The sequence below is a fragment of the Morone saxatilis genome, unplaced genomic scaffold, assembly GCF_004916995.1.
Source record: "Morone saxatilis isolate NCDOM2014 unplaced genomic scaffold, NCSU_SB_2.0 Contig19, whole genome shotgun sequence".
In the NCBI taxonomy this organism is placed as follows: domain Eukaryota; kingdom Metazoa; phylum Chordata; class Actinopteri; family Moronidae; genus Morone; species Morone saxatilis.
This window is the reverse complement of record NW_023339751.1, coordinates 16946900-16974234: the sequence shown is the minus strand read 5'-3', so window position 1 is coordinate 16974234 and position 27335 is coordinate 16946900. Positions and strand designations below refer to the sequence as shown.

Here is a 27335-nt window from a genome sequence, read left to right as displayed (position 1 = left end):
AGTTTGTACTAAAAATCAATTGTTGCTCTTTAAAAACAATGAATAATGCAAGGAAGTCTAATAATATTCAGTAAATGACTCATTTTTGAACAATCACATATTTTTGCAGATTGTTGCTAATGAGATCCAAAATAAATTCATTGCAATTAGTAGTAATACTGTGTTATATCACTGATATTTACTGTACCAGAACTCAATTGTGGTTTTGGGGTTTATCTCTAGTAGAAGCAGGAGCTTTACTGGTCTGCTTGAATCTATCTTTAGTATACAGTAAATGTATTCTTTAACGTGGCAAAGATAACCATTATTCTATATTATCTATTATTCATATGGATAATTTATGTTCCCTCCATGACTTCTCTCTTATCAAGACAAGCTGAGACAGAGCAGAGAGGAAAGAGATGGCAAGTTTCTTCTCCAACACATTCTGTAGCCCCATTCCCATCAAATATTCAGCTTACTAAAAATAAATGGGCATGTCATCACAGAAGTGAGAACTCCTTTGGTTCAGTGTTTGTGGGTCTTTATGGGTCTGCTTTCACAGGATATTTTGATCTCACAGACCAAAAAGCACTAAAATCATATTGCTGTGACCTCTCTAATGCAGAAAATTCATAAAGCCGTTGCTCACATGAGTTTTTACTCAGAAATAAAAAGGAGGCTGACGGTGTCTGTAAGGAATTCAGTCACCCAAAAATCTAAGAATTATGTAATGGCAGGCTTTACTACAAAAACTACAAATAAATTGGGTAAAAAGTTACGACTGACCAGGCACTGAGTACAGTACACACAGTGACTTATAACTAATGACTGAGACTAGAGATTGCTCTAACTTAATGAGGTGCTGACTATTTATTTATCTTATTTTTTCATGTGATTCAATCATACTAAAACCCACACGGAAAGTAATATTTATTTTCTTTTACAGATTATTGTTACATTGTGAAAAATGTAAATTGCTGTTTAACTTCACCAACGACACAGATGAATGACAGAATTGGTCAAATTTATAAAGTATATTTTATACTTTCATTTTGAATGACACAACCTATGAATCTTGTAAGTTTGTTCTTTTTTGTTAGAGGCACTGTATTCTTTTATTGTGTAATTGATTATGTTTACAACGTAAATTTACAAATTTCTTTCAGGTTTTTTTTTTTACATTTTACAGTGTCTAATAGGAACAGAACCAGATCTGACTGATTTTCCCTGATAAAAATCAGGGAAAAGATCAAATCTTTTCCAGCCAGTCTGATTTTGTGCAACTATTTGAACTGGACGACAAAGATATGGCATGTGGAGGGTACTTTCACTTACGCCTGTCTCAAGAAACTGAATTTTTTACCACCACCATATATATGCGTTTCTAAAATGGGATGTAGGTGCACTCCAAAACTCAGACATGATCCTTGAAAGCAATATGTAGTACTGTGCTATAACATTTATGAACAAAGGTCCAAACGGAAAACCTTAAGCTACCAAGTGTAAAGGACTTTTCCAGTACTGCACTACCACTTCATTACATTTACCCTGATATTATTAAAGTCATTACCTCTGATTACTACTGAGAAGCATGCAACACTGTGCCTTCATATCGCCCATTTTCAGGCCTGCAGTGAGAAACGCAGTGTTAAATATCCAAATTACTGTTGCTCCTTTGAAACGATTTGAACACAGAATTATTTTTGTGGTCAGCTCTAGAAAGCTGCCTAGTTATAAAACCCTACATATTTATTTATATATATATATATATATGCACAAATTATATTGCAATGTAAGATTCTTAAAGGGGACCTATTATGCTTTTGCTTATGGCCAAAGTTTCAAATAAGGAGGCAATCCCTGTGAGCAAAAAGCTCAGGCTTCAGACTACTGAAGCTGTTGTTGGCTCCTTGCAGATTTCTTTATGCGGTCATCTGCTCCTGGCATAGCCCACAAAGTACAGCGATGCGTCCATCCAACTGCTCAGTTATTCGACCACTCTGCTCAGGACTACTCTACAAGTTTTTGGAGGTTGTTCAGTATGTCTCACAGGAATGTCTTTTTTGGTTGTGAAGGAAAGTTGGACAGTTAGCAGTTACTTTAGCAACAAGTAAAGCTAACTGCTAACTGTAACTTCTGTTAGCTACTTAGCTTAGGTATCCATGCAGATAGTGATTTAGCTATTTCTGTCTCTCTCAGACTGGGAGCTTTGGACCGGTGGCAGGAAGAGGTTTGTCTGTCTCCAAATTGGCCTCTGTTGGTCTCCGAGGGCGGGTTCCGTTGCCCACTCGCCTGGCTCCGGTTCTGGTGCCTATTCCAGCGCCACCTGGGTGTTCTGAGGATGTACTAAGGGGCTGGATAAAGGGCCATGATACGATAAATAATTATTTTTAACTGTGAATCATGTAAAGCTACTCTAGTGGAGTCCCTGAATAAAATATAAAGCTGGCACAATAGGTACCCTTTAAGTAAGAGAAATGTTTGAATTTGCTGTATGATTTATGTAATATGCACATGCCTCCATGTTCACACGTCATGTGATGAGAAATGTAACAAGCACAATGGAAACTTTGTTATGAACTGTTACATACTGTACGATTCATAATAAATATTTTATACATACTGTAACCTGTCTGTTGTTCTCTTTAGGGTGCTGTATAGCGTCCATTCTGACCTGTGAGAAATGTCAGTCTTTGTGTTTTAGCTCCCCTGCCAGTGATAAGGGCACTTCTCTAAGAAGGTGTAACTCAGCAGGTGTCTTCTCCTGCTGATCTTCTTACGTCAGATAAACCTCACAGTTTTGTGCTCATTTAAGAGGATTCCTCGCTGACCCCCTGCTCACGCTGATCCTACTTAATGCCACTCGGGCTGTGATAATCCTGAAACAGAAATCAACTAATGGAAACACTCGAGGCTCACCAGAACAGACTTCAGATTACACTGTACTTTTAATCTAAGTGTTTATTCACCACTGATCGAGCTCAAAATCACAGACCCATGCAGATAACGCAGTTCCCTGATTGAGAAACTGAACATACATCTAGGGAATAGTGAATTGTGGTAAGACAATAAACAACCAGAGGACGAAAGGCAATGTGAGGGTTTTATGTTAAGGATGAATCTTAGCAATGGCACTTCTGACTTATTCACCAATTCTTAAATTAATCTTCTCGGAAGCCATACCCTACAGCTGTTTGCTGTGCACTGTGAATAGTAAGAGGATCTGATTGTTTTTACCATATCAGACTTTCTAAGCTCAAAAGACAAAAAAAAGGTACAGATACGCTTTTTAAGACAGCTCCTACTACATGAAGCTGGCCTTTATAAGCTGGTGACAAACTAGTCAAACCGTGCTGGATTGCAGAGCAAATCTGAAATGAAAAAAAAAAAAAAAACACTTCCAACATGGGTAACTTATCAAGAATTATTTATATTTATATATATTTGATTTATATACAGTTGGTGTGAAAACTAAACTGCAGCTTACTTTTAAGAGGCATTTTCTCCCCAGGTCATCCATGTCTTCACTTCAATAGAGAACGTTTATTTTTATTAGTGATACATACATTTCTGCATTTTTGCTCAAATCATTTATTATAATAATTCATTATCTGGTGATTAACTAAATGGTTAAGTGATTAATGCTTACAAGTTTGCAAGTTGCAGAACCAGAAATGGAACAAATCCCAGGAAACCAAAAGCAATAAACTGAATTGACAAAACAACAAATTGAAGCCATAACTCAATTGAGATGATCTCACTGAGTATAGTCTGTGTTGTGAAAGCCAAATATCATTTATTCCTCTGTGCCATACAACTCCATTTTCCAAAAATACTGTCTTACACTGACTCGATCATAACACTGTCCTGGTTGTGTACATACTCACTAGTGCACCAAATTTGTATTAATCCTCAGCTGAACATAGTCCAACAAACGCACTATTTACTCCTGTTTGAGTAACATTTGCTAAAAACTAGAATGCCCAGCTGTTTTACTTAAATTGAATTAAACTTTATATTTTTTACCTATTTTTAAAGATCAGTGTCTTAGGAGAAGTGGGAGTGAATGAACTTGGGGCTGCCCCAGGCAGGATAGGGAAGTCAGAAAAGATTGAGAAACAGACTTAACACATTGTTGGTTTTGGTCTTTTCACAGGATTTGTTGGCAATGAGAAAAATACAGAATTACAGCTAAGCCTTATCCTTTAACATTATTCACAGAACTGCTTTGAAACTCTCTGTATAAAGTCATCAAGCTTAAAATAAATCTGTTCCTGAAAAGTTAGAGTTCTGAAAGAGTTTTATGACTCAATTTTTGATGAAGTTGATGATAAACAAGATTTTAGTTTAGTTAAAGGAGTTCTTTCAATCTATGGGGGGAGTAGGTTAACCCCTTCAACATACTCAAAAACTCCCAATGTAGTCGAGCATCCACATTGCCCTGACTGAACAGGGAAACTGTGAATTACTCATAATATCTATTTTCACATGGATAGGTGGATGTATATTCGTAATCATGAAACTTCAAATACAAGCTTTTAATGCAAACATGAACTGAGTCAATGTAAAGTTGACATTTTGGAGGTACGAGATGTTTTATATCAAACACATAAAAAAAAGCTACAGCTTGTAGTTTTTTTTACGTTCTTGCTCCAAAAATAGCTTTGCTCTGCATTCCAGTGGATAAATGTCATCTACCATTGTTACTGTGTTGAATTAAAAGCTAGAGTGTAGTCTCTCTAAAGCATTTCAGCAATACATCTACTAATATTCGTGCCATTCTACTTTGTCCAAATTACATTTGTAGAGGAAATAATGAGATTGATCAGGTTCCTGCTGCTCTATTCAGTTTCTGTGCCTATTGTCTGCTTCTGAATACACAACTGCTTTTGTGGCGAGCTAAAGGAGGACGGTAAATATTAAATTAACATTTCTCCAGCTTACTGCACCACTGAGCAATACCTTATCAGAGTCATAACCAAGGCATATTGAGGGTCCATATTTTATTTTATAATTTCTCAGAAATAAAAGTGATTCAGTGAGGCTTATTGGGTAGAAAACTCGACACTGCACTGAATTTACAGCTTTAAACTCATTCTATTCCAGTTTGTGTGCACTTTCCAGTACAGGAAAGTCTCTCCTTAGAAAGAATCAACACTGATCCTTTAAGTCTTAGCTTACAGACAGTTTTTGCCCAGTCTTGCAGGTTGTGAAAAGTGGCTGCTCAGCTGTACTTCAGCCAGGTTTGCACATGGTCTGTGGCTACGAGCCAGGTTCGCCACAGACTGGTGAAGACAATGCACTGGACTCAGCCGGTTGTTCTGGTTGTCCGATAGCAGGGATTCTAACTTCGATACAAAGTCAAGGTGACTCATGGTGGCTGAGAGGTCCACTCGAGTCCAATTTGAGCAAAGCAGTAGAGGAAAGCCAGCATGGGTGGGGCCATTGTAGACCAGCCTGAAATGAAAAGAAAACCAGTATACTCATCAGTTTTATCTGTAACAGGAAATATTTAGATTTTGAGATTCTTATTTCTACTTAATCCAGAAGTAGCGTTGGACCATGGGAGCTGTCATTGTTTAACCACCACCATTGGCAATCAGCAGTAATTATTCACAGACAAGGGTAAATTCAAGTTTTATTAATGTTACGTTTAGTCCTGTTTGCAGACTTCCTCTCACTCTGTCGAAGTTATAGCAACTACACGCGAGCAAAAAACGTACCGTTACTTGAATCAAATTTTGGATAAAAATGGGATATGTGCATAACTCAACAAAATATTTAACATAAGTCTAGTTGTTTTGAGACATTTTAATGCAAAAATGTTACATATTATATGTTTTACTCATATAAATATGGATAATTAAATTAAATCTTAATTTAGCTAAAATGTAACTGCTATGTACAGATGCTTTTGAAGGTAACTACTAGACTTCTAGAGAGGCAGTAGTAATAGTAGTAGTTTGGTCAGTTCTCTCTGCTGTACTGTGCTGTGTTACGGTTATCATCTTTTTCTATTTATAGCTGCTTCTTAGAGGGTCGAGCAGGCAGGTAAGGACAGCTGTCTCCACCTCCTCTCCAACTGGCTTGCCTCCAGATTATCTCAGTAACCTGCACCTGCACCCACAATGCTTTTCAATGGTCTATTCTGTTCTATTCATGTCAGAATCTAATTCACGTACACACAGGCTGTTTTATGCACAGCTGTACTGTCAGTTTCCTGTCTGCGGAAGAGAACGGTTACACAGGCTGGCTAGAAAAGACATATTTGATGAGAGTTGCACGACACAAAACTTAAGTATGCAGGAAATTAGCATATTTTTTTTTGCTTGCATTTGTACTTAAAAAGGAGCACTCATGATGTTTCCAGTAAATGCCAGCTAATTAATAATGTTAGTTTAATCACATTACACAAAATTTGAACCAGTTTCTAACATCTAAATGAATCCTTCAAAGCCATTAAGCCCGAGGCTCTGCGTGCACCATGAGCAAGTCGTGCCGAGACATCCCAGCACTCTGTCTTTGCAGGTATGTACTGTAAATTTCATTAACACCCAGTGTGAAATATATTCTCTAGTCATCCAACATTAGCTGTTACTGACAAACTAACAGAGGGAAAAGCAGAACTTAAAGGACGCATACACTAGCCAAATGTGTGTCAGATACTACTTGCAGTGTTAGAACTAAACAGAGTTTCCAGGCTCTGTTATTCTAAAGAAAACTATTACAGAACCCTGGCAAAGAGATGGTGAGTGGATAAAGTTAAAGGAATTAACTACTTCCACCAGTTGCATGTTACTGTGGCTCTAATCAACAGGCCTGTAATTACAACACAGTTTCTTTTACCACTTGATTAACTGAGTGCTTCGAGTTCAGATAAAGTCAAAGCGCCATTTACAGAGAGGCAACTCAAAACTAAATATAAAGCAGATTAGTGATCAGACGGACTGTGCCTCTCAAAGAAGCAGAGACTGACAACTTGTAGGTTTAGCTCTTCCATTATCATTAGTCTGAGATACACAAGAGACAACTCCTGCAGGGGTTAACAAATTAGCAAATGTGAACTTTTTTTAGCCATGCTAGTGGCATCACAATGGCAATGTCTGTCTGTCTGTCTGTCCACCACTTTGGTCCTGATTGAAGTATCTCATTAATGGATGGATGCTATTACGTTTTGTACAGACACTCATGGCCCCCAGAGGATGAATCCTGATGACTTTGCTAATTAGCAAATGTTAGCATACTAAACCTGTTAAAACATCATCATGTTAGCATTGTCACTGTGAGCATGCCAGCATTAAACACTGATGTGTCTAAGGAAAGCCTCACAGAACCTCAAGCATGGCTGCAGACTCTTGTTTTTCTATTAATTCATTGTCCTACTCAAGTAAAAGTACTGTAATTTGTATTTAAAGCTAATTTATTCGGCAGTGATTGACCATTCATTACAGGCCTTGTAGTGTCCAATTTCCAATGTTTGTGGAGAACCAACAATTTTCGTCCTGTGAATGTGAATGTGATTGCAATTGCAGTGAAGTACACATCTTACATACAGATATAAAAGCAGAAGTTTTAACTGATGACAAATTGTTTGGATTGTCTTTAACAGAAGTTTTAAGTCCTAACTTTAAACATATCCCTGAAATCAGTTAGGAAGCTCTTTATGTAACTCAGCACTATGGCTTTAGAGTGATCTTACATGGGGCCTTATCCAGTACATCTTCAGTCAACATATAGGACTATAGACATAGTGTGATTAGGAATGTAATTTTGTACCAGAGAGGTCAGAGTGCAATTTCGCTACTGCCTGCACTAATAAAAATCCAAGACAGGCTGATTTAAGAGCATTGATCTAATGTTAATGAAGCAAACCACAACTCTCCCTCTGAGGTTTAATGTGCAGGCACATGCAGACACAAGGTCTAGCTTTAGGCTTTTCTGGTGATGCGTTGCATATCAATTTAAAGTACAAAAACATGCACTCGGTGAAAGCGACAGAGTTATTAAAAGGTTTGTTCAATGTATTATTTAAACATTTTAAGAAAGCATCAGGCAGGCCATGTCATTTCTTTATTTTTCATTTTTTTAAGGTCCAATTGAATCACCATAAAAGCAAACTGAGATTCTCAGTTTAGTTTCTCGTTCTTACTCTGAATAATTCACAACAGAAATGGTATTTTCAAACACCCTGTTCTTATTTTTAGGTTTCTGTTAACTTATTTACACCAAGCCTATAGCGCTGTGTGTGTGAAATGGGTCAGGAGTGCTAAAAGAGGCATAATGTTACGCACAATTTACTTGGAGCCTGCCAGGCTTCCAACTAATTTTTAATGTCACAATAAAGTTTAACTGGTGACTGAAATACACCTTTGTCAGGTTGCTTAGGTACTGAGGCCCAGTGACTGTATGACACAATCGGAAGAGAATATGGCCTAGTCTGAAGATCCAATAAAGAAAAAGGTACAAAAGATTGAAACTGTAAGACAAGAAGAAGGGAATGAACACAGACAATTAAACAAAAAAAAAAATCTCCAAAATGAGCTGTGAATCTGAAACCTTTGGTGTTGCACATCATTCAGATTTTACACCTTGCCACTGGACTTACAAGTCATATTATTTTACCTTTAACCCTGATAACACCAAACCTTTCAAACTGGTAGCAATTCTTTTTTTCTTGTTTTTTTGAAATATTTTTAGATAGGGCAGCTGAAGAGACAGCTAAAGATTTACAGGAAATAAAGCAAAGGGCCACAGGTCGGTTTCCAACCCATTGCCGCTGCAGCAAAGACATGATCTAATTGAGTCTAATGTAAAGCTGCAATGTCTTCAAACTCATGTATCTACGCTGTTAGAAACTTGTAGGCTTAGCAATTTTTTCTCTGACTAAGAACCCCTAAAAGAAAACAAATGCCCATTTTATTCATTTATGACAGACTGTTGCTACAGTTACAGCTACAGCTCTCACTTTTCACTTTTCTACTCTGTTTCTGCACTGTATACATATTCAGAGATCAGTTGCACTGATAATGAAAACATGTGTAGGCCAATTTTTTTCCCCAGACAGAAAATTGATCAAGAATCAATAAGGGAACCGACAAAGAATCGGGCCAATAAGCTGAATCCACAATGGCATTAGTATCAATAAAATCACATCAATTCCCATCCCTACCGCCAACTTTGTTACCAATTACCAATAGCATGGCTCTCATCATAAGTCTTTCCAGTCGCAGCAGATGTTCTCAGCAAAAACGCTCTGATTAACAGACACAACCAGTACAGCACCAACCAGCAGACAGACAGTATGAGACTAGCTGGTGAACGTAGTGGAGCATTTAGCAGCTAAGGAGCAGATATTTCCATCAGGAGTTGGTGGAGACAGAAAAAGCTACAAGAAGAGTAAATATAGGACTTTGTTGGGTTGACTTCAAATAACTGCTAGTGTCGATCTGTGTCTGCTGGATGTGTAAATAGGCAAATGTTTGTACTGGTGTTATGTGTTTGCAAACTTTAAAAAATAATATCACTGCTTGTTTCACTGCCCTAAGCGGGAAAAAAACATAATTAATGCTGCTATAAAAATTTGTAAAGTCTGCATTTTATTTCTGCATTAATTAACAGTTCTTGTTAATAAAACATATGAATTATATGATGACGTATCAGAACTGAGCTGAGCTCTCGGCACTGACTGCGCGCCCAACCCAGTGGTGAGTGCAGCTCAGACTGCTTATCATGTGTAGTAAGGCTTCAGGAGGGCCTGCCATCTTGCTTTAGGTACCAAATGAGCCAAATAAAAGGCACAGGGAGAAAAACAGGAACTGGCACAACCATGAAGCAGATGTCTCTCCATTGGAGAGAGTTTTCCCATGCAGATGCATAAAATACCCAGTGTAACTACAGCCTCATCATCCCATGAAAATACTGCTAAATATACAGACCTCCTGAACAGCAGCATTTTAAAATCATTCTATTATATGTTATTTATGATTTTATTTAAACTGGCCTCTATCTCTGACTGTTGCCTTATTTTGACTGTTGCCAAAATAAAAGGCACATGCGAATCCTATTGAGTTAGTGTCGTGGAAGGCAATTTACCTTGAATGAAGACACGCTTCCAGAAGATTCTGCCAACATGTATCCCTCCAAGGAACACCAGATTAGAGAGGATGAGCATGGCAGTGGAGAAGGCAGAGAGAAGGGCTATGCAACGCCTTTCCATCGCCGCAGAGAAATTCTGCTCCTGGGAAATCAGTGAATGAACAAGTAAATTGCAGGGGAACCACGAGAGATTCTTATTGTAAATCTGAGAAACAAAAACGAGCAAAGCACCTGACACTAATGAACTGTGTGACCATAAACTAGAAGGATTACACAGTATGCCATGAGACTTAATTACTATTTTAAGAACATGAACCTTCTACCAAGGCTAGAGAGCAAAGAAGCACCCTGGACATCTCTATTGTTAATGTACTGGAAACAGATTGTTAAGCGCCAACTGTAAATGCCAATTAGATCCAACAAGTCTGTATTCGGGTCAATAACATGGCATGCATGTTTTTGTGTCCAAGTGTATTATTTACTTTTAAAATAATTTAATACATTTTATTATATAAAACCTGTTTAGTTTGAATACAATTTAAGTATATTAAAATAATAAATATTATTTATGATTTGGAAGTTCAAACCCCCAAAATGTCAGGTGGTGCAACTGTCCAAGAAAAGTATTAAAATCATATTTTAATGGTGATAAATTCAAAGTAAAATACCATGGCATGATTCCATGTTTAAAAATCTTTCAAATAAACCAAATTTGACAAATACCAATCATTTTAAAGCTGTAGAGAGCTGTTGAGCAATTTGTATGTTGGGTGGCAAGTCAGGGTGGCACAACCGTACCATAGGACTTTTATAACAGTTATATATTATAACAGGATATTGCATCAACCAGAGGACCCCAAGTGACTTTTATGGCTGGTGAAAGTCAAATATTGGTATATATAGGTTGTCCAGAACACTTTCCATGTCAGGTGGTACAACCAATGTAAAACTAAATGTTATTTTATCAAGAACATCTTTATTTTAATTAAAATAGATATGTATGAAGATGCTAGTGAAGCCAAAAGCTAACACATGTGCCCAAGTAGAAGCCTGTTTAATTTGAAATTAGTTGCAAAAGTCAGGTGGTGCAACTGCTGGAAATTACACTATATGAAATAAATAATGTTATTTAAAACTCTAAGATTATCTTATAGATTGCTAAAATGAAAAAAATCCAAAAAAAAATGAACAAATGAATCTTGAAAAATATGCATTACATCAATTTTAAAAAGACTAGAATACCTTTTTAGAGGCCTTTTTTGTCATTGACTGTAGCAGCTCCAGGCATCATCTCTCATTAAAACACAATCCACACACCATAACTGAATGGAATTATACCTATATACAGTTTCAATCTCTTTTAACCTAATGTTCTTGCACTGTCAGAAGTAAACGCTTGGATTTCACACTTACAACAATGGAGTGAATAAACGATGAGGCAAAGAGAGACTTCAGTCCATTTTCCACCAGTACTCCAGCCCAATTCATCAGGGCCCAGTACTGTAAGTAGTCATGGCCACCGTGCCAGAGGCAGACGAATCCAAATGCAAGGCCAGTGGATAACATTTTGTAAAGACGACCATGCCGTGAACCTCCGAGTGGTACATAGATGTATCTGGAACATGAGCACATAACATGAAAGCATAAATCTTTATTAACACACTCTGAATTAATTAAATATTACAGCTCCTTAAATGGATTAAAACCTGTCCAACAGTAAATAAATGGTGATAACAGACAGATCTTTAGTAAGAACAGGGTACAGATGTACTGCTGACAGTAAATAGCAGATACAAAACAAAGGTGGGTTGAAAATGGCACCGATGCACAAATAAATTGGTCTGCCCGTCACATAAATCATCATGTCTTGTTCATTGATTTTTAATCAAATAAATGTTGCTCTGATGTCCAGTGCAAAAATAGAGGCACCCTTGGGAATATCAAAGTTGTTAATAATGCTGCAACTGGGTTAATGATTCCAAAGTGGTTTCTGTGATTCACATCCAACCCTTGACACACGTTTAACCCACTTTCTATGTCAAATTTACTTTTTTTTTCTCCATCACTTCACTTGACTCTACAGTGTTGTTTGGCAAGATAAAGTCTGATTTCAACATTTTGCTTAGTAAACTGAAGATACAAAGTATATTTTTCATGAGTTAATTTATCAAACAGCAAATATCTACCACATAACTCATGAATGTCTTTTTACTGTGGTTTAAATGAGATTAAACTTCGTGTGGTATAAAAAATGGCAGCTGTATATTCATGTGATAGCCCACATGCTGTGAATAATATCCCACCAATCAGTAAAGAATGCCGTGAAGAAAAATGGTCTCAGATATTGTGAGAACCTCGTCTGTCCCAGAGGTACCGAGAGTCTCAACATGCTACATCATTCCAACACACTTAGAAACAAACATCACGTTCTGTCTAGTGTTGCTGAGCTGAGAACTAATTATCTCAGCCACCCTGTGGCTAATCAATGTACCCGAAAGATGAGCCAGCATTTTCTGAGCCTTAAATAGAGTGGCCAGCTTGGCCATATTGGAGGATAAAAGTAGGTGCAAAAACAGTTGGAGAGAAACCAGAATGTGAGAGCAAGAGCAAACTGAACACCTAAACACACTGAGTAGCTATCCATCCATTTTAATTATTTAGATATATGGATTCTAAACAGATGTTAATCCCAATATGATCATCTTCAGATATACATTAATACCCCGGATAATCAATGTGTTATGTAACACCTGACTACTGCAAGCAGATGGTGCAAACAACATGCTTACAAGCTTTATAGGCCGACACTGACAACTATCATTGTTGGTTTCTGTGCTTGTAGAGATACACAGTGTACTTGATCTTTCTGGCTTTAAGTGCAATCAGAAGTTAAAAGCAAAACAACCCAATCCATGCTCCCACTTATTTATTTACAACAAACTTTCTGAAGGATTTGGGATCAAAGCCGGAGCTGTAATACCTCAAACAGCTGGGAAGAGCTCTTTTGTTGGCCTGTATAGCTGTATGTGTGTGAAACAGAGAACCTGAGACACAGTGGCACACAGACAGGGAAAGCGTAATGGAATGGCGAAGAATGAGCCACTTAGCTGCCCAGGGAGACGAGGTGTCAGTGAGTCATGTAGAGCACATCATTTAACACCTACGCACTCATCTAGCTCTCTTCAGACAATTTCAACAGAATTTCAGAACTGCATTAAAACCTCTTTAAAAACACTTTCCTGAGAAGGAACACCAGGGCATTGTGTCATGGGTATCATTTTGCATCTGCAGTAGGATAATTGCAAGTGATGCCATTAAGCAGAAAAAAACAATTTCCAGTGGACACGGATTAAAATGGAAACTTGCATTTGCAATTTAAATCCTGGCATCTTTAGCAGATTAATTGAAGCCACTTTGTCTGATGTCTGATATGCTACATTTCATCTGTAACATATGAAAGCAGACGTACGTGTACACCGTCATACGTGTCAACACAAAAACTAATTAGCAAACAATAACCAAAACGAGGGAACCTTTTCACAGAAAATCACAGCGTGTTTTCTGACAACTGTGCAACTGTAGTGTTGCCTTAATGTAGCAACCCGCGTCTACCAAGCGGACCATAAACCCCCGATAGGCTGCATTCAGCCGAGTGTGCCTCATTAAAAGCAGACAGACTAATAATGTGTGTTGTCCAAAGTACAAGTGAGCAAACACATAATGCTTCCATTACATATGCACATATTAAACAAGGAGGCATTTCTCCAGGGTGCGGGAACAGTAATACAACAGAAGAACTATTCACCAACAACATGCAACCTCATAATCATAAGAAAGCCTACATGCAAATGCAGCATCCTTGTCCATTATGTTGAAACATGCGGGCAAGCAGCTGGAGAATGGCACTTCTTTATAAGGTTATTCAGCTGAGTTCAATGCCCCGCAGCCAGGAAATGAAGTAATGAGTAAGTGTGCAATAAATTACAGATATAGTATGATTAGACACACGCTCATAAAAAGGCAACACAAACTACAGACAGATATACAGCTAAATACATCAGATAGACAGACAGACAGATAGATGGATAGATATTCTAATATAAGAGCTATGATTTGATTTAGATGACATTTCACATTTTCAGTAAGTGTTAACATCTGAATTAGTCTGTCCACTGCTCATCAAGTGCCTCTTACCTGATGAGCCATCGATACAGGCCCTCGTCAAAGTGCCTGAAAGAGAACACAGAAGAAAAATGGATATCTGAGTCACAAATTTACATAATAATATAGCACTGAACAAGAAACACCTGAGCACTGGGTTATAAACGGAGGCATGTGCAGTATGTATGATACATGTGTGTGTCTCCTAGAAAAAGTGTTTGGTTGGGGGGTTTTTTTGGTGTGCTGCCTATAAACTGAAGCTGTTTCGTCAGTGATGTCAGTGGACAGCTTTATGCATTCCATCAATGTTGTCAACATTGGCCAGCTCAGCACACACAGGATGGATTGGAGTGCATCGATGTCAGCACATTGGTCGATCTAGTCTACAGCCAGTGGATTTTTATTGCAAAACCAAACATGCAGCCGCCCATCTCAACTTTATGTGCTGTAAATTAAAGAGTCATTTCTTATTGTTAATTACATTTAGGAACAGAGTGATTTTGCTAAGAAAAAGGGAGATAAAAAGCCCTGACACACTTAATTTCACAGTATAACTATGAGGCAAACCAGATTTTACTCACTGTCGCTGTTTTTTTAGCCAGATCCCAACATGTTTTGTCATTGTATGTTATGAGGTTTGCATTTAATTGCATGTTTGTTCTGTCTAAACCTTGTTCATACCCTCAGTTGTCTGTATATTTGGTACATCTAGCTAACACTAATGCAGTCTAATACAACAGGCCTGCAATAAAAACTTCATGAAGGTTATAATGTATTAGAGAGATGTTAATTCAACTTTCATTGTTCTTACTGTTTGATCTTCACTTTCCTGTCAGCATTTTGTAACACCTGATTTTGAAAAGTGCTATATAAAGTATAAAAAATATAAACTTACTATTACAATCATTTTGGAGGACATATAGTGTGATGCTGTTCAACTGTAATGCATTATACAGAGAGAAAAATAATGGGGAATGAATGGGGTGGACAAAATAATAGAAACACAGTACAGTGCAATACAGTTCAACAGCACCACAAACTGCATCCTTCAAAGAGGACATTTGTAATAGACTGCATTAGTTTTCGCTAGGTGTACCTAATAAACTGGCAAGTGAGTGTATATTAGAGCATATTTGTCTGTTCCTTTGTCCAGAAGTAGTGTGCATCCTGGAGGACCTCAAAGCTCAACAGTAAACACAAATGGCACTGTGACACAAAATGTTCACAGCGTGTCCTAAAATATTTTTCCAGGCGATGAAAACTTGTTGTCTTTGGCCTATTTATATTGCTGATTAAGGTGTTTTCCCCCTGTCTAAAAAGCACTGCAATGTGTGTGTCCATTAACTTGCGCAATTGTGACCCCTTCAGCCTAAACCAGGCATAGTCTTTTCCTTTGAATAAATGTAGCAATGATAATGGACTTTTTCTGTTATAATGTCCACTCCTTGTGTAGGTAGGTGTGACAAAATAGCTCAATAGGAGGTGTGTGTGTGTGTGTCTACTATATTAGACCATCACTGACTTAACCTGAAAAATAAAATAAAATTCTCTGCTCAATAAATATCTCTTTTATGTCATGCTGGATGTTGTTATAGACAAAAAACTGCCATTTGTCAGATCACACATTTCTAACTGGAATTGTATTTGGTGATTCTAACATGTAGACTGGTTTTGTTTTGTTTCATGATTTACTTTGTTGTAGTAGTACTTCTACAAAAACAGTTTTTCCTTCCAGAAAAATGGACAAGATGTGGCCTGTAAATGTAGTAATCCTCTCAGTAAACAAACCATTTCAGCTCAAGTCTGAAAGAATGATATAATGTTCCTCATGCAGAGGTGACCTATTGCTCTGATTGCCAGTAATTAAAGAAGATGAGACAATTCACGGTGACCAGTTTGAATCTTATTGCCAACGCACATGAGCACTTAAGGCACTTAACCTTAAATTGACCTTTTCCTCAAGGATACCAGGGATGCTAGTGTTTCCACTCACTTAAGTGTTAAAGGAATGTTGCAAGATCAATACAGTACCATATTTACTGTGTGCATTGTATGACCTTACCTCCACATCCCTGTGAAACTGTACATGATGCTGACACAACGAGGAAGCTTTGGGGGAACAAGTTTATCCAAAGTAGCCAGCATGGATGGAAGGCCAAACAGTACCAGATACTTCACAAAGAAGAACTGGACGAGGGCCAGGGCCAGACCGCCTGTGGCAGGGATCAAAGGAGGTGTTTAAACTAATATTTCTTATTGTAATGATTAAGACAAGTTATATACTTTACAAAGAGACTTTTCCTGTCATAAGTCAAGTAAAGTTTGTTATAATTTGGGTTATATACCAAATTTTGTAATTTGCCTTTACAATTTGTACAGCATACAACACCTTCTATCCTTAGACCCCCTATTGGAAAAGGGGAAAACCCCCACCAAAAAATGTGAAGAAACCTCAGAAAAAGCAACAGATAAGGGATTAATAGATGTAGTTAATTCACTGCTGACATTAATTAGATGCTGAGAACAGTTAAGGAGAAATGCAAAAAGGAGTAGATTCAAATGATTCAGTCTGTCTATATGTCTATAGCCATTTCCAAACCTGCTTATGGCAACATGAGGGCAGTTATGACAACGGCGAGTACGTAAATGACTGACTGAATTAATTAATTAATTAATTAGTTAGTTACATAACTTCAAAATCCCAGAGGTGCTTTATGTCTAAATAATTCAACATGAAGCTGTGCATGCAGAGTATACATAGGTCACAGTAGCAGCCACCTGCATAAGTTACACTTCCCAAAACCTAGAAATCCAAGTTTCCTAGAAAGACACAACATGGCCATTTTTGAGGGTACAAAACATGGCTGATTTTGCCCTCAATTTGTGAAAAAAAATTAAATAATAAATAATAGTAAATAATTAATTAAATAAATAAAAACATAACAGTCACTAATTTTGTCTCTTAATTAAAATATAAACAAAATCACACCATAGATCATGATGACGGGATTATGATTCAAGGCTATTGAGTGAGTCCGTAATCAGCATATCTGTTGGAGTCTTAGAACCAGCTACATCCTGAGGGGGTAACATGTTTTTAAACTCTGCATCTCGAACACATACTCAGTTGGTCTGCAGTGGCAGAAAAACATTAAAGTTCAAACTTGATATAATACTGTACAGGAAAAACAAAAATACATACAGTATAAAGACTTACCCAAGGCCCAAGGAGGAAGAATTTCTAAGTAGGTCTCATTAGACTGAATGGAGTGCATGTACATGACATGGATCATGTATTCTGCAGTGCACCACCACAGTATGATCCGTCCTGATCTGAGCACCAAGTAACTAAAAGCAGATAGTCCCCTGTCACTCTCCTCAGCAGGCCTCCGCATCTGCGAGTGTAGAAAGTGAGCATGTTTTTAAGGGTCACCACCAAAAGAACAAAAACCAGGACATATGAATATAAATCCACTCCAAAGATGGGAATGAAAACAAGCAGGCATAAAAAAAAGGTGCAGAAGTGTCAGCCTGACAGCATCCGACCAAACAAACGAATACAAATCTGAAAATAATCAAGGTACTATCCTCTTGTAAATAACCCACCACTGATGTTTTGCCAGACCAGTTTAATTCAGGAGTACCCTTTGTTGGCTCTCTTACCTGCTCAATGTAGTCTTTGTATGTGATAATGGGTCCATTGTAGAATAAAGGATGATAGAAGGTGTATGAAAACAGCCAACAGAGCTGCACAACTCCACCACGGTCTAGAGGGCACCAGCAATGCTCCAGGCTGAAGCTGATGAAGCGCAGACCACAGACAGCAACACTGAAGAGTAGCAGATAGTACTCCTCCTCGGTCTTATACCAGCCTCTCTGTGTAATACAAAGGCAAGGCCAATTATTTTTAGAACACATTCCTGGGGAATCTTTATATTAATAGCGACAGTTTGGCGCTAAATTTAGAAAAGCTTTTTCACTCTTTTTTAAAAATATCACAAAGAACTAAATGAGGACATTTGCAGATTAGAGCAGATTACAGAACTGGTTAGAAAAATCTGTCACACACATACTAATAAAAATATGCATAAGACAACTTTTTAATGAGGTCTGCTTAACAGCATTGGGAGTATCACTGCTTTCTAACACAGGGCTCGACTGTATCCAATTGTGTGTGTGTGTGTGTTGGGGGATGAGAACAGGAGCGAAAGAGGCAAATTTGCAGAAGCTTGAACAGGTCTGTCAGGTCTATTTCACTTAATAAATTCACATTTCTAACCATTGTGACTGGAGCATATTGCCTGGCTGTATCCATGCTTGATGTGTCAGATACTGTGCACTTAAAGTGGGGTTTTAGATGACAGGTTTATACCATAAATATAGTTAAATACTAACAGCCAGTGTCCATAATAACCAATCAATGCAGAAATTGAAGTTTGTAAAGTCATGTTAAAACTGAATTTGGTGTATCATTTATTGTGTTGATTGTGTTGTATTAAAGTAAAAGGCAATTTAGTAAAATATTGCTTTGTTGTAGTTATTTTTCTCATTTTGACTGCAATAAATGTTTTGACGGTCTGTTAGCACGTCTCCCACTGCATCTGACTGGTAGCCATTTTCAATTGTTTTTACGAAGACTTTTCCCATAGTCTTATCCTCAGGAAATACTGGAAGTAACCTGCTTGATATGTACGTATGCTTTTAAACTTTTATCTTATGGTGTGGACATTATGGAATAATGGAGCTGAGTGGCCAAATTGCTGTACATCACTTTGGTATCTTGTGCCCCCTTGTGTTCTTTGCAAATATGACATTTAGTGATAATCGAGTAATTCTCAAAATTGACTGATAGCACTACAATGTAAAAGAAATGGTAAATTCGCACAGTGCTGGTATAAGCAGATATACACGTAAATGTGAGTTTTGTGATTCTGTATTGGTTTACAAGGAGGCAGTTAAAAACATATTTAAAAGACTCAAATTTGCACAGCAAAAAACTCAAATGACTATACTTTGCAACATATCTTTTGCTTGGCTGTTTTATACTTTAATACAAGATGAAGACACCGCTCCAAAATCAGGTGACACAACCCACCTGGATCTGTTCAAGTGGTTGGATGTGAAGTGTGGAGAGCAGCAGCAGGTTACAGGCCCATGACAGAGCCGGCTTTCGCAGTTGGGCCACTGAAAAGGACAGGCCCAGATGTACCAGCAGCACACTCACACCTTTAATCCCCAACACACTGCTTGCTGCCAGGAGGCCATATATTGTGATTGCTGGCACTCTAAACTGTTGACGAAAAAATCAAAAATGTGTTGGATTAAATTATCTCTCAACTAATACCAATATTCTCCTTAAGAGTACTGTAGCAGCTCCTACCTTGGGGCAAAAGACGCTGGTCAATCTCGATATCACGCCATGACCAATCAGAGTCCACAGTAAAGACTTCTTAGCCCATTCAGTCCAGAAATTCCACTCGAAGTCTGATGGATCCTGACGGAAACAAATAACTTCACCATGGGGATTTAAAACACACATGAAGCCTGTTGAAAAGAGGCTTTGAATGGTCAAATAATGTGTAAGGGCCCAATGTTTTATGTGTCAACAAAGCATTTTAAAGCTTTTTAGTTTCAGTGACACAAAATAGCTTAAATAATTGTTCACTATGGTTCAGATTTGGCTTTTAATCCACAGTTTCAACACTGAACTTACCCTTTTAAAACCCTTAACAAGGCCCTTTTCCAACTGGAACTCTCTCAGTAATCCTGCTTCATGCTCTTGAGGTACAAAACAGAAAATAACAGCTTCATTTTTGTTTAACTTTTCTTCTCAATTTATCGAGCCAACGTACCGATATCTGTCAATCTCCCCTACCTTTGGAGAACCTGTGCAGTTGGTAGAAGGAGTACAGATGAGAGCCAAAGGACAGCAGCCAGTATGCAAGGATCTCTGTCCATGGCAGGGGTGCCAACTGGGCCTTTGGTTTAGATGTCATCAGGAAAAATCATTGTGCTATAGTGCGCCTAAAACAGAGTCAGTCATTTAATCTGGTCTACACCTAGTGGCTGTGAAACGGAAATGACTCTATTTATATGGTTAAATGTCTGTTTCAATATAAATATACGACATTGTCATCAGCACCTGCAGGGATGTCCTTATCAAATGAAACAATGGCGCTGTACCATCATACTGCAGCACCGTCACTTCAACAGTCTGTTACAGAGCGAAATATGATTGTAATACAATGTTTTACTGATAGTAACATAAGTCATATTTGGAAACTCTGGGAACACCCCGAGCATCAAACACCAATTGTAGAAGAGTTATTATGTAACGTTATGTTCGTGGGGTTCTGTAATAATTTGACTTATTTTTCCACACATATTCTGCATTCAAAACGTACTTTCACACGTTACTTCGTTAAGTGATGCGGTAATGTTGATAAAAGCAGCGAATGACAACAGCAGCCTGTAACCATATTATATGACGTTATATTGATTATTGTCATCGTACTGTCTCAAGTGTGCTGGTGTCAAACCGCTGGCTAACAGCAATCACTGCCGTTGCTAGGTAACACAGCTTGCTGACTATGACGTCTAGTTAGTTAAACGGACAAAGTAACGTAACCTCGCCACCGTAAACACCGACCAAACCAGCTAACGGTGCTTAGCGTCGTCTTGGTGTTTGAGATCATAACGAGAGCGCTAAAGCAAAGTTGGCGACTGTGTACAAGTTTTCGAGCTGGTTTGGCTGCTTTGATATGACCACACTGTTGGGTTAACGTTAACGTTACCTGAAAAAGTTCGGCGAGCTATTCGTATGGCCGCTAGCTGACGTTAGCTCAGCTGGCTAATCATTTCATTAAGTTAAGTTACCTAACGTTAACAATACGGGCTGGTGTCCATTGCTGGAAGCTGCAGACTGCCTGGGCCGTAGAGACATTACGATAGAAGCATACTGTCAATAAGTACACCCCGGCATCCGACATTCAAAGATACTGACCTCTTCTTCTTTTTCTGAGTTTCATTCATGATGACTGGCAAACAGCTTTCAGTACATGGCCGCCCTCAACCGTGCGGGAGTAGGTCGTCAGTTTATACCGGGGAAAAAATGTTTTATTTTCTGTTGGTTTTAGTAACAAAGAAACCTACTGTAATTCATTACTTTATTTTTTCTGTTACTCCATACTTCTACTTCATCAACGTTGTGATGAATTGACACTGAAATGATGCATTTATTAACTTATCGTGTGAACTTCAGTAGGTAAAATTATCTGGTGGTTCAATCAGTATTAAATATCTCATTAAATATATAATTAACCCTCTAAGTTAATGAGTACCTTTATTTTAATACCTAAAGTGCATTTTGCTTCTAACATTTTTGTACTAATACTTAAGTACAATTATCTACGTATGAGTTATTTGTAATGGAGTATTTCAGTAGTTTCATTTTCACTAAAAGATCTCAATATTTTAACTTTCAGCCACCACTGTTTAGTCATTAAAAGATTTCTTTGAGGTAACCTAGAACCAATTTTGCTGTTTATAAGATCTCTTTTCATGTCCTGAAAAGGATTTTCCCACACAGAGAATGATTTTCCCCTGACATTGTAATCACTCTACAAGAGGTTTGGTACAGTTTGAAAGGGTTTATTGTGGAGAAACTGTGTTGGTACAGCAGGCCAATGGATCAGCAACTGACTCTAAGCATGCATCCCGACTCAGACAGGTGTGTAGGGTTCGTAGCTCAACAAAAGATCACAGAATCCTAATAACAAGATAGGCACTGGGAAATAACAAATACGGCAACAGGTTGACATTAAGACATTACATAACATAAATCTGTCCTTCATACGCAATTCATTCTTTCCTCGTTGACTAAATCTGCAACTTCACACCAACCTTTCTGACTAATTTAAGGCGTGTTTAGACTCAACTTATGAACTTAACAAATAAACGTTTGATGTGTCATCTCCCCATAATATCTGTAGCTCGTTTCTTTTCCTTACAACCAAATACAGAGCAAAATAAGAACAATTCATGTACGCTTTCAGTTATCCACACTGAGAGATTCAAATTCATCAGTATAACAGTTAGTAGTAAGCTTTTCTATTGTGTGCTTGTGCATGCTAACATGTATGCATGCATTCAGTTATGCGTGTGTGTGTGTGTGTGTGTGTGTCTGTGCACAGTGAGTGCAATCACAGTATGAATATTTTTTCACAGCTCGTCGGTCTCTCCATCGAAGGGCACAGCATCCGTCTCCATATGAATGCTGCTGGGCTCACTGCTGCCCACCCAGCCGATAGGAGTGCGGTTGAAGGAAGGCCGGCAGCCGATGTCATGTTGGTACACCACTGCGGTTTCAGGCTCCTGTTTGGTCTCAGTTTCTGGCAGCTGGAATTTCAGGAACTGGTTGGCCTTCTCGAAGCCACCGTAGGGTATGGCAGACCTAGCAAAGCAAGGTGAGAGGGTTAGTAAAGCCTGTTTGTCACAAAGTACGTACAAAGTCGGGTTTTGAGGGACGTACCTGTTGAAGCTTTTCCATTTGGGCATATCCTTTTTATCAATGGGACCAGGCATTGTAACTTTCAGAGTGGCTATCAGATTTTCATCACCCTTCATGGCCTTCTCCCATGGCGATATGAATGTCTTCACATGCATGCCCTTCTTATCATCCCTTCCACCTCCTGGGAAGAAAACATCCATGGCTAGAGCTTAAGACACACTGCACTCATTTAAAGTTGTACATTTATATTCAACGGTCTGTGGACTGGCTAAAGTAATAGTTATGATGTCTGTGGATCATTTGTGTGAAAAATATTCTCATTCACTTTGTTGCTAAGAATTAGATGAGAAAATCAATATACTACTCTCATGTCTGTTAAATATGTAGAACCAGCAGCTGGTTAGCTTAGCTTAGCATAGAGACTGGAAACAAGGGGGAACAACTAGTCTAGCTCTTTCTGAAAGTAACAAAATCCACCTATCAGCATCATCCACACAAAAACCGGAGTGTACAAACAACACAGTGTGGTATTACAGAGGTTATGTGCCTGACTATTTCGTTTTTTTGTACATACACAAAACAAACCATTTAAATAAGTTCCTTACCTTTGGACAGAGCCACGCTAGCTGTTGACCGCTTTTCCAGTCTTTCAGCTGAGTTAAGTTAACCGACTGCTGGCGGTTGTTTTATATTTACTGTACAAACATGACAGCGGTGTCTATCTTCTTATCTAACTCTTGGCAAGAAAGAAAATAAGTGTATTTTCCCTAAATGTCAAACTATTCCTTTAAAGCGTAACTCAGCACCAGGTTACCAGGGTGTTAATTTTAATGTACACTAAAATGTAGAGTAATTGTTAATAATTCAGTGCATAGTCTTGGATTACAAATGTATTTATTCACTTATATCGGTATTCATTGAGAATGATACAAACTCAAACACATCTAGGGAGATATTTTGTGAATACATATGTAAATCCTTTGTGCTCAAACAAGCACTGGACTATAAAACACAATTCTCCAAAAAAAAAGGCAAGAAATGATACCAACCTTTTAGTGGAGACCACTCACTACTTCCTTCTCCACCTTTTCCATGGTCGCCCCCACCCAGTCCTCCTGCTTCTCCTGCACCTCCTGCTCCTCCTGCTCCTCCTGCTCCTGCACCTTTGCTTCCAGGCTTTGGAGGAGGCACAGGGGCCCCACCTCCAGTATTTAGCCCTACAAAATGCAGCTGTCCAACGTCTTTGCTAACAAAATGCCCACCGACAGTTATTATCTGACCTCCCACCTGACCACCCAGAGAGGGAACAAACATCTGTAGGTTGTCCTGAAAGAAATATGATCAGTATTACCAACCATATGCCACACAGCACATTCATTTGTATTTGCTGATAAACCATGTCTTCTTAAAGCTATACCTGACATTACTGAACACACTGAGTCATGAGCGTGTATTCGAGGCGTTTATCTTCCTCCAGACAATTATAAAACTCTAATCTAGCTACTTTGATCTGTTTGAACATCCTTGTTCCAAGTGACTTAAAATTTAAAGGATCAAGTCCATTTACAGCTGCCCTAGTACCAAGTTTCTTTCAAATTATAAATAGGTGTTTACTTAGGACAGATTAAGAATTGTAAAGTGATGAGATTTCTCCATTGAATTGAGGGATGTTTCAAGGTTTCTCTGGAATTTCTGATCATTAACCTCTATTCCTTTAAATTAAAAAAGTGATGAAAAGTGATTTGCTCTCACCATAGACTCACTGCTGAAGATGTCTGGGTTGTTCTCGTAAATGAACCTATTCACTCTCTTCTGCCTCATCTTGAACATCTTGGATCCTCGGTTGTTCTGCAGGGAAAGCTCCTCTAGCATGATATCTTTGGGAGTCCTGATCTTTGTTCCTAGGTCGAACTCAGATGCCTCTGGCTCCTCCTCATACTCTAAGTAAGGGACATTCGAACAAATGAGTGTTATATTCAGAAATGGACGAAAATGCTCTATGCTTTTTAAGGATTTGGATTGCAGACTGTAGTGACATGCCAAAGAGAAAACATAGGAGAACTGAAAATCATCACCAAAAACCTGTCTGATGATGGGTTGTTACACTGACATAATTATAAGCACAACCTTATCTTTTCATGTTTTCAAGAGTCATATATATTAGGTGTTATGTTACAAAATGTTGATGTTGTTTTGTGTGTTTTTTAATACCTTTTTTCATTTGTACCTTAGACATACAGTAACCCCACTTAACGTGTAAAACTAGTACCCTATCGATGGTACCTATAACCTAACATCCATCTATTTATGTATTCTGTGTTTATTTTGAAAGAGCTGTACTGAGCATATGGAAATTTGGTTTCATATGTTTGTAATTCCATGCCAGCCTTACCATCCTGAGTGATATGTGATAGGTCAGTTATGATCTTTGAGAGCGTTTTCCGCTTGTTTTGGGAGGCAGGTGTTCCCAGAGGCATGGCTGGAGGTTCAGGAAAGAACATGGAGTTAGCAGTATTAGGGTTATTATACTAATTGGAAACTGAACATGCACTGTTTGAACATATTCAGCAGTGTTAGAAGTAATTAAAGTAAACCTCTTTCTCTCAAGAGACACAAACAAAGTTATGTCAAATCTTCTCCACTATATATATATATATATATATATATATATATATATATGTACACATTTAAAATAAATTACCATTTCTATTTCAGAATGTTTGATGAAATAAAAAATAAAACTAAAGCAAAAAGAAATTAAAAAGAAAAAATTAAAGCGAAAAAAATTTCAACGTAGCAACTTGAGACAGTTTTGCTTGATGTCACAAGTTAAGGTATAATGTTATATTTCACATTACATTGTTCCTATTCAAAATAATTAATTGACAGTAGTATCACTCTAAATCTGTATATCCACAGGTTCAGATTAAGGTTGAAATGTACTGAAGGGAGTGTTTTTGCTTCAGTTTTAATATATATTTTATACAATTACAAGAAACTTGAACACTTTGACTGCTTTGTGATTATATCTGATCGCCTACAGCCACCAACAACCCCTGAAAGTGAATCCACAGGACCGGAATGTATTACACAGACAGACAGTATGGGCCCTGCTCATTTTTCAAGTTCAAGGGGGATGTCAGTGCCCTCAGATTCCACACATTCCCTAGTGAAACAGATGTCTGCACCAAAGAAAACATATACAGTGGCTTAATGTGTGTTTCAGCTTTGTTTGGGGACACACAATCTGTGCACAGACTCAGTCAACATAAACAGAAGCACGCTGTGGTTCAGGCTAAAATTGGTGCTTTTCCACTGCATTACTTTTAATGCCGCAGAATAGCACCAGAAGGCCTCAGGCTCATAAAATAGGATCTGATCATATTCCCCAATCTGCAGCCTACATGGGAACATGTAGGCGGGGGATGTGGGAGTAATACTTTCCTCATCTGTCAAGATAAAACTCACTGTTGAAGTATATTAACAGCCAAATTTAACAATTAATTTCTTACAACTTGTGATGCCTCCATAGTAAGTTGCCTTATGTGTTTATTTTGCACAGATTTTTGTCTTCCTACATGCATATCGCGCCTTCAGTTCTCAACCATTTCCTTAAGACCCAGTCAAGTGGCAAAACATCACATCACATCTACTGGCTGTAACTCAACCCACTGCAGCTATTTTTAAAAGCCATTTCCAGCCAAGACATTTTAGCGACGTGTAATGGCGTCATTCGACTATCAAATGGGCTTGACACCACTCTTAAGAACACAATACACACCTCCAGAAAACAATTATAAGTGAACCTCTTGCAAATCAGGAGTGAAATCGGGAGTAGTTGTGGACGTTAACGAGGAGTGTTTTGGACACCATTTTAATTGCCTTAAATAACATCAAGCTTAGGGACCCCTCGCACTCAGATTTACCACCCCCCTGTAAGGGTTTCGTAACACCATATAAAATCTCTGCAACACCCACAGAGAGGGATGGTCAGCACATTCGCCCATTCCTTTGGTAGTTTTAAGACGTACCCAGAAAATCTAAAAGCGGCAAAGTGAGTTCCAAAGCCATTTCACTTCAAACTACAACTAATCGTTGTAGAATCAAAAGCAGTCTCATCAAAAGCAAATAATCTGGTTACTTAGTTGTTGATGTCTTATTGTGCTATTTTTTGATCAGCTGCACAATGCACAGAAATTATGATTGGGAACAGGTTGCACATCTGTACTTCCTCTGCCCTTTTTTTTCAGTTGCCAGCATTTAAATCCAAGCCGCTGGTTGATTAGTAGAACAAAGCACACCGATGGGATGCATATCCACTCACCGGGTTTTTGTTGTGATCCTGGGGGTGGAGAGACAGACCTATAAATACCAAACAGAGAAGAGGAGACCTGAGGCTCAATGCTGGTGATCTCGATCACAAGTTTACAGATCTCTCAGTGCCTCTGACCCTACGTATGGCTGGAGCCAGATCCCGGGAAGTGCAAAACCCACCCTACACTCAGATGGCAGATCTTCCAGAGGGTTGGGGTTGTGGGTGGCAGCAGTGTTGGTGTCAAGACGAGAGGAGGAGGAGGAGGGTGAGGTT

At 38.3% G+C, this 27335-nt stretch overlaps 2 protein-coding genes across 6 annotated transcripts; both read right to left on the bottom strand.

Moving 5' to 3' along the window:
- Window positions 1-1526: 1526 nt before the first annotated feature.
- On the bottom strand, window positions 1527-22462 carry hhat (hedgehog acyltransferase). Of its 4 annotated transcripts, XM_035664235.1 has the most exons (13): window positions 21115-21230; window positions 20381-20452; window positions 20114-20262; window positions 19952-20016; window positions 19619-19732; window positions 19334-19528; window positions 17902-18114; window positions 17456-17633; window positions 16301-16451; window positions 14272-14307; window positions 11491-11692; window positions 10075-10219; window positions 1527-5439 (listed from the first exon to the last, which is right to left on the bottom strand). In XM_035664235.1, the coding sequence occupies exons 3-13, from the start codon at window positions 20232-20234 to the stop codon at window positions 5354-5356; spliced, it is 1506 nt and encodes a 501-aa protein (XP_035520128.1). In that variant the 5' UTR covers window positions 20235-20262; window positions 20381-20452; window positions 21115-21230; the 3' UTR covers window positions 1527-5353. The 4 variants fall into 4 exon arrangements, with proteins under 4 accessions (XP_035520128.1, XP_035520129.1, XP_035520127.1 ...); XM_035664236.1 differs by lacking the exons at window positions 20381-20452; window positions 21115-21230 and adding an exon at window positions 21242-22462; XM_035664234.1 differs by having other exon boundaries at window positions 20381-21235.
- Window positions 22459-27329, bottom strand: myoz1a (myozenin 1a). 2 transcript variants are annotated; one of them, XM_035664239.1, is made up of 7 exons: window positions 27242-27329; window positions 27072-27109; window positions 25140-25226; window positions 24500-24687; window positions 23797-24073; window positions 22769-22928; window positions 22459-22690 (listed from the first exon to the last, which is right to left on the bottom strand). In XM_035664239.1, exons 3-7 carry the CDS (start codon window positions 25222-25224, stop codon window positions 22459-22461), a joined length of 942 nt encoding a protein of 313 aa, XP_035520132.1. In that variant the 5' UTR covers window positions 25225-25226; window positions 27072-27109; window positions 27242-27329. The 2 variants fall into 2 exon arrangements, with proteins under 2 accessions (XP_035520132.1, XP_035520133.1); XM_035664240.1 differs by having other exon boundaries at window positions 27203-27295.
- Window positions 27330-27335: the final 6 nt, after the last annotated feature.

What these genes read in the sequence shown, in the direction of transcription:
- hhat (XM_035664236.1), bottom strand. Translation starts at nt 20,234, where the DNA reads ATGACATCTAAACCAAAGGCCCAGTTGGCACCCCTGCCATGGACAGAG. An exon ending in ACTGCACAGGTTCTCCAAAG is followed by an intron (nt 20,017 to 20,113) that starts GTAGGGGAGATT and finishes TTGTACCTCAAG; the next exon opens with AGCATGAAGCAGGATTACTG. An exon ending in ACAAAGACTACATTGAGCAG is followed by an intron (nt 17,634 to 17,901) that starts GTAAGAGAGCCA and finishes CTACACTCGCAG; the next exon opens with ATGCGGAGGCCTGCTGAGGA.
- myoz1a (XM_035664239.1), bottom strand. Translation starts at nt 25,224, where the DNA reads ATGCCTCTGGGAACACCTGCCTCCCAAAACAAGCGGAAAACGCTCTCA. An exon ending in ATCACATATCACTCAGGATG is followed by an intron (nt 24,688 to 25,139) that starts GTAAGGCTGGCA and finishes TCCCTTACTTAG; the next exon opens with AGTATGAGGAGGAGCCAGAG. An exon ending in TGAGTGGTCTCCACTAAAAG is followed by an intron (nt 22,929 to 23,796) that starts GTTGGTATCATT and finishes TTTTCTTCCCAG; the next exon opens with GAGGTGGAAGGGATGATAAG.